At 50.9% G+C, this 7,352-nt stretch overlaps 1 protein-coding gene across 1 annotated transcript in view; it reads right to left on the bottom strand.

The window, feature by feature from the left end:
* Positions 1 to 3,107: 3,107 nt before the first annotated feature.
* Positions 3,108 to 7,352, bottom strand: part of LOC122388611 — a 37,865-nt gene continuing 33,620 nt past the window's right edge. Inside the window, exons 5-6 of the mRNA XM_043379852.1 lie at positions 4,106 to 4,319; positions 3,108 to 3,828 (exon numbers count right to left, since the gene is read on the bottom strand). Of these exons, the coding sequence (XP_043235787.1) occupies positions 3,590 to 3,828; positions 4,106 to 4,319 (453 nt within the window). The 3' untranslated portion in view covers positions 3,108 to 3,589. The remainder of the gene's footprint in view (positions 3,829 to 4,105; positions 4,320 to 7,352) is intronic.

The raw sequence follows: 7,352 nt of genomic DNA, 5'->3' as shown, positions 1-7,352 counted from the left end.
TTTGACCCCCAAAAATCAAAAAAACATTTTTTTGGATATAATCGCCAAAAAATCCAAAAAGTTTTTTGAATTTCGAAACAAACCGGAATATATGTGATAGTGCCTACCGTCTTCTATCTACATACTAAATTTCAGATCGATACCTCGTTTTTTGGCCAGGTTATAGCGAAAAAACTGTTCAAAAATGATGACGTCAAATTTTCAAACTCAATTTTTGGCAATTCTAGAACTCGTAGAGCAAAACGAAGACCACCATTAGACTCCCCGTGACGAGCTGCATCGAATCGATACCCATTTTATGCAAAAATATCAACTTTGAAATTTGACCTAATTTGACCTGACCTTGACCTGACCTTCACAAAAACGTGACCTAGGCTGGCCCCAAAGGCTGCCTAACCCACATAATCGCATTTGTCATGTAAAATGGACCATAAAACATGTATCACACGACACATTCATATTGTGACCCCCGGTGACCTGACCTCGCTGTGACCTGACCTGGTATCAGTGACCTCAGATAGCAAGGTATGTGTTTGACAAACAATGTACCATCGATGGTTTTCAATAAATTACCGATTTACTCGCTTTCACAGCACATTTCTTGAATTGCCTGTGAACGGTGAAAATCTGACCTTTGACCTGACCTGTGACGTCATCGGTTTGACCTAGGTCAATGAAATTTGGTCACAAGGTAGTTCCTTGGTGGGGCTATCGAACGCCGTTTGAGTTTTGAAAATCGGCCGGTAACTTTCCGAGATCTTAGGGGGGGCCGAAACGGCCCCCCCCCCCCCCTACGGGTGGTAGGGTCCGCCGGTAGCCCTACGGGGCGCGGGGTATATAGTAACTTTCCAAAACCGCTTCTGGATATGTGACCCCGTTTGACCTGGGCAGGTCAAACGGGGTCACATATCGAGAAGCGGTTTTGATGGTATGCTTTGATTTGGAGTTCGGTCGATCCTTATACTCGAGAACCGCTGTACAAGTGTATTTTCGACATGGCCCGCAAATGACCGTAGGTCAACGCATTACCTCGGGAGGCCAAATTGCTAGTGGACAAGCAAGATCAGATGCCTACGAGTCGTTTCGGTGTAGTTCTTAGCGCTCTTGCTCCACTTGGGTGAGCTGCAAACTACTGTGAAAATCTGGGCCCCGTGACCCTTGCTGACCTCTGTAGGTCAAACGGCTGGGAGTGCCACCGTATGACTCGGACTGTGGATTGGGCATGTTATGGCCTACATTGTGTGCAAGTTTCAGCTCGATCGGAGGTGACCCGATTCTGTGCTGAATCCGGGCTGAATATAGGCTGTCTTGACTCGGCTTGACTGACATGCTCAGGCAGTTAGTTCCCATGCGTTTCCCTGTCGCTTTTTGGCGTTTGCTTGGGACCTGCATAACTAGGTGAGGGCACCAGTTCATTGACATAATCCTTCCAACTGCGTCAGCTGGTCTCCATGGTAACGAGCTGGAGGGGATGCGGGCGGTGCGCTGGGGGCTCGTGACACAATGCAGTCTGTTGGTCACAGAGGTACAGTTTAGTGGACCACGCCAGTCCCCGACTGTGAGCAGCGACTGCGACTGTGAGCAGAGGAGCTCAGGGGTCGCGACTGTGAGCAGAGACCGTGCCATTCCCCGACTGTGAGCAGGGACCGCGACTGTGAGCAGAGACCGTGCCATTCCCCGACTGTGAGCAGGGACCGCGACTGTGAGCAGAGACCATGCCAGTCCCCGACTGTGAGCAGGGACCGCGACTGTGAGAAGGGACCGCAACTGTGAGCAGGGACCTCGACTGTGAGCTTAGAGACCGCACTGTGAACACCGACCGCAACTGTGAGCAGGGACTGCGACTGTGAGCAGGGACCGCGACTGTGAGCAGGGACCGCAACTGTGAGCAGGGACTGCGACTGTGAGCAGCGGCCGCGACTGTGAGCAGGGACCGCGACTGTGAGCAGGGACCGCGAGTGAGCACTGAGCAGGGAGCGCGCCAGTCTCCGACTGTGAGCAGGGCGCTGGAGTCGCGCTGGAGCCAGTCTGGAGCCAGTGCAGGATGCGTCCGGTGCTGGTATGGGTGCTGGTGCTGCTGGGGGCGCCGACGGCCGGCCGGGCGCGGGAGCCGTGCTGGCGCGCTGGCTCCGGCGAGGAGGTCGTTCGGCCAGCCCGGCTCGGAGAGCGCTGCTACTGCCGACTGCAGTGTGCCGCCGCGGTGCCGCACTCGACCTGTGCCGCTCCCACGGGCCGCTGCGTCTGTGACGGTCGCTCCCGGCGCCGCGGTGCCGGCTGCGTGCCCTGGGCGACGCCGTGGCCGCCGCTGCAGATCGCACTGCTGGCAGCGGCGGCGGCGGCGCTCCTCTGCGGGCTGGCGGCGGCGGCGGCGGCGGCGGTGGCCGCTCGGCGCTGGCGGACCGGCACCACCAGGGACCGGCACAGACCAGGACGGACCGCCGCGGACCAGCAGACCAATACAGCGCCACTGCTGAGCGGCCACAGACCGCCCCGCTACAGTGTCTGCACGGCCCCATCGGCCCCTCCCATTATTGAGGAATGAATGGCTGTCATGTTTATGATTGGGACCTGACTGATGATCCGTAGTCAGATTGAGTTTCTTTTGTGGCAACGTTTAACGCAGCCCTTACGTATATACATAAGTCGTTTGGTACATGCGCTTAAAACGTCTACTTTCATGACAATGTTTATTTCGCGCAGAGCAGCATTCTAAATATACTACATACTGACCAGGGCTATAGAACTCCCTACTGACGTGAGCGTGTGTCCGCAGCTTGTGACGAGATGCTCGGTTCACAGTGTTGCAAGCTGCTCGATCGGCATATTTTCGGACGCCACTTAAAAACATTATGACGAGCGTATAGCCATTGATGGCACTGCACAAGGGGAGCAAGGAGTTACCTGTTCTCCCGTGAACTTATTATAATGGAGGGGTCATAAAATAGACGTGACCGTAGATCAACGATTTAAAATGCGTGTTTTATTTATTATGTCGCGTTTATCAATCGCCAAAAGTTTCGGAATAATCGTTCGGTCGTTGTATCTATCACCAGCATTTACATTTTTGTGTTAGGCTAGAACACTTGACGTGACCTGGTGAGCTGATCCTAAGATCCTAAGGCTCTGTATCATTTTAGAAGGTCAAGAAGCATAGTTTTTACCTAAGCCCGATTTCTATCACAGATATTCCCCATAATTCCATTTTCTTATTTTCAGAGCGCCAGTTACCGCGTGTCGCTACGTGACCCAGGAATCGAAAGAAGCTAGGGCGTTAATTAAACATCCCTTCCCTCCGCCTCAATGTGTTACGATCGGGCCACTGCCCTGCTGCGGTTGAAGTTTATTTTGGATATCATACACGGCTTACAGCTAAATCGCAGCATTTGCGAGGTCACATGTGATTAATACAGACAGAAAAGGCAATACACTGAAGAAATAAAAAACGATAAAAAATACAAAGTGCTAAAAAATCAAGGAGCAGAACAAAGTAGAATTATAGATAAGCAAACTAACTTGGATTACTCAACGAACCTAAAATATATTAAATTTTGATAGCAAACGAGCTCCGTTCTTGATCAGGCAGCTCGGCTTACGAGGCGGGCTCGGCAGCCAGCTGCGCCCGCGTCTCGCCGCCGCGGCTGAGGTCGTGTCCGCGCTCGCCGCTGAGGTCGTGTCCGCGCTCGCCGCACTGGCTGAGGTCCAGTGAGGAGCGGTTCAGTGGTACACAGTCCTCGGCGATGTCCAGCGAGGGCCTACCGATAGTGGTGCAGTCGTCCCCGACATCCAGCGACGACTGGTGGGACCGCGTGCTGTTGTCGTCGGCTACACCTGCGACACAGAGAGGAGGCGCTCTTTATCTAAATACAGTGGCCAGCCAAGTAAATGGTGAAGAGTCTTGACTTGCTATGCTACGTAATCGGCAGCCATCGAGTGAGCCATCAGCAACGTTTTGCTTGTTCACCATGAAAAAGGAACATTTGAAGTTATTCGAGATAAGACATACGCGCCACGCGCCACAAATAAGTTTGATATGCATTTTATGTACCTCACTTTTTACTTATTTAAAGCCGACACACCTCTCGCAGTTCCCGCACTGAGTACTGACCCATCTCGGTGACGGAGAGCGGCCGTGATAGTATCTTTCTGCCGACGTTTTTGACGCGCTGGTGTCCGAAGCAGAGCTCAGTGGCGCGCCGGCGCAGTGCCTGCAATCGGCCCCTGCTCGACTCCTGGGCGGCCAGTGCCTGCCGCCGGCCGCGCTTCAGCAGGCAGTTCCGCAGGATTGACGTGTCGTCCAGCAGCTTCTTCTCCCACAGCACCTGCGGCGGGGAACAGCGGGTCAGCGGGCCAGAGGTCAGCAGTCAATGGGTCAGTGGTCAGCGGGCAGCGGGCAGCGGTCAGCGGGTCAGCGGTCAGCGGAGCAGCAGACGCCCGTAAATAACACAGATAGCTAAATCTTGTGGAGTCCGACCGCTATTCTTCTTTTTAGTGGTGCTTTAGTGGTGCTTCTGAGCCTCATCAACAATAGGCATGAGGGTATTGCGCCGCACCCTGCTTGCAATAGTCGACCACATCGGCTCCATATCAAAGCATACAAAATCTTATCATACAATCATCAAAACATACAAAACCGTAACATACAACACGCAAAACCTACAAAACAGGCCGGGTAGGGGACAGTCAAAACATAAAAAAGCGCAGCATACAAAATCGTGTCATACAAAATCGCAAGGTACAAAATCGTTTCACACAAAAAGGCAGTGGAAATTAATGGCATTAATCAAAGTACGCATCATACAAAACCATTTCATATAAATTTACATCATTTCGTCGTCCTTGAGATGTCAGTTTTCAGTTGGATCAAAACCTACAATCTCAACTGCGCTTCAAGCGACATCTTTGTTAGAAGTTTGCGTAGTTACGAAATATTCCGCCAGATGCCTCCTCTGTCAAAGCACAGCCAAGCTTTGCACGGCCAGCGTTTTTTGCTTGTTTATAGAGTGAGCGCCGGTCTCGGAGCGACGGGGCGTCCCGGCGGCGCCGTCGTCCCCTCCCTCAGACTGGGCAAGGTCTCCCCTCCCTCGGCAGACGGCGCGGCCCCAGAGGAAACGGCCAAGGCCGTGCCTGACTTACATCCCCGCTCTCTGCGGGCCGGAGAACGAAGTGGCGCTTGGTACATTGAGCAGCATTCTGCTCATTTTGACCATAGCTGCCGGAACATAATTCGTAAATTAAATTGAAAACTGCAAAAGACATTTAACTGACTTAACCCTCGCCCGTGTAGGGGGGATCAAACGGACCATGGTTTTTCGCGAATAACTCGCGTAAAAAGCGGTTGATCGCGATGAAACTTTCAGTACTGTCGAGTCAATCAATTGTACACCTACCCTCAAAATTTCATGACCCTGTCCCAAATGAACCTTGACCTGTGGCCTATTTTTCGAGACCATGTTTGGCCGGAATCGCGATTCGGCGTATGTCGGCTCGTATTAGCCGCGCGTTTGCAGTATTTTTGCGGTTTCAAACGTTCAAACATGTGATATGATGTTGGTCCTATGCATTATGGTGGGTGTCAAGGTCACCTGAAGGTCAGGTCAGACCATTGACCTTTGATGACCTAGGTTCACTTCTTCGAGTTTTACGTGTTTCTAGGCTACTTTTTGGAGCTGATTTCGAATTAAGCAACCATTTGAACATTTACGAAGTTGTTTTGGTGTCTTCGTAACATGTTACGAAGCTGTCAGCCTGTCAGTAACGGCTGACACGTACTATGAATACCTGGCAGGACGTCTACTGATTGGCCTGACCTGACCTGACCTGGCCTAAATGCATTAAGACATCATCTGTGATCAAAACTGACACGATATTCGTGGTCAGCACCCCGAAAAAAACCCTCATCAACCTCACTTTACGATGTTCTAACAGGTCCCGATTTTCCAGACTTGTGGGTCATTGACCTGACCTGGAAAGTCAACCAATGGCCTAGGACCTTAAAATTGGGTATCACCCCGGTCCCCGGCTACCTCTCGTCACGAGCAGCACGCTCATTTTTTTTTTCTCGAAGCTCTAGCTCGATCAGGGGCCAAACGGCAAGGGGGGGCGGTCCAACGGACCCGCCCCCCCCCCCTATACGTTCGAGGCTGGCAAAACACCAATACGGGCGAGAGTTAACCCGGCATTTGCTGGAGTATTTCGCCACACACCACTTGCTGGGTGGGGGTGGGAGGGGGGTAAACTTTCCCAACCCATAGCTCGAGAACCCATAGCCCATAGCCCATAGCTCGAGGCGCAGCGAAACGGGCGAGGCAGCAAACAAAATAACGCTACGAGACGCTTCTGATGAGTACCTTCAAGTGGAGTTCCGAGGTCACAGGTCGGTTCAAGATTATTTTAAATACCTGAAATTAGGCTTTTAATAGCATGGACTTTAAACCTCGAAATGGGCGTCTCTCGTAACAAACTAGTTATCCAACGGACCCCCCCCCCCCCCATATACGTTCGCGGCTGGCAAAACACCAGTACGGGCGAGGATTAAGGACTTATGTGTTTGTATGCTCTTTCCGTGACCGCGTTTTCAGCCGCTAGCATATATTTTTTTTTTTGGGGGGGGGGGGAATTCTGTTGGATCCCCAATCGTTCAGTCCCTAACCGAACTATAGCTTCGCGAAAACATGAACGTCCTACCGTAACTAAAGGAAGCCGACGATACCCGATTTTAAGATCGCCGGTCATTAGTTGGCATTTCAATTCGGGTAAATGACTTAAAAGTCAGGGAAATCGTGGCCTATTTTAACTTTTTAAAATGAGGTTGTTATGGAGTTTTTTTTCGGGGTTCTGATTTCGAATTTCGTGCAAGTTTTGATCAAAGACGATGTATCCGTGCATTTTGGGTAGGTCGGGTCAGGTCAGCTCAACCATTAGGCGTCACCGCCGACATCCAAATGGGTGTTTACCGCCACCAACAGCTTAGTTACAGTTAAGGATATGATGTGGACTGTGGAGTTTGTTAATGTAATGAGTGAATGAGAGCTTTACTCCACAAGAAATCGTTCGGGTCGGAGCTTTCAAATTGTATTTACAAAACTTCGTCAGCGTGTCGTAATCGGGTTCAGGGGGTATCGGTCGCAAAATATGTAGCATAGACACTGAAACTATTTCTCACAATGCACAATGGGACCGGAGCGAGAATTAGCGCGACATCGGTACTTTTTCGTGTTTCGTGCCCGCTTTTCACATGAAAGGGATGATAGAATCATACAAATGGTAGTTGGTGTACTTTCGAAGCAATTCCTGATAAATTTAGTTAAATAATCATTAGTCATTTAATTAATTAATTAATTAATCAATTGATT

Source organism: Amphibalanus amphitrite, unplaced genomic scaffold (genome assembly GCF_019059575.1).
Source record: "Amphibalanus amphitrite isolate SeventyFive unplaced genomic scaffold, NRLGWU_Aamphi_draft 000001F_arrow, whole genome shotgun sequence".
In the NCBI taxonomy this organism is placed as follows: domain Eukaryota; kingdom Metazoa; phylum Arthropoda; class Thecostraca; order Balanomorpha; family Balanidae; genus Amphibalanus; species Amphibalanus amphitrite.
The sequence above is the reverse complement of the archived record's forward strand: the minus strand, read 5'-3'. Positions and strand labels throughout refer to the sequence as shown.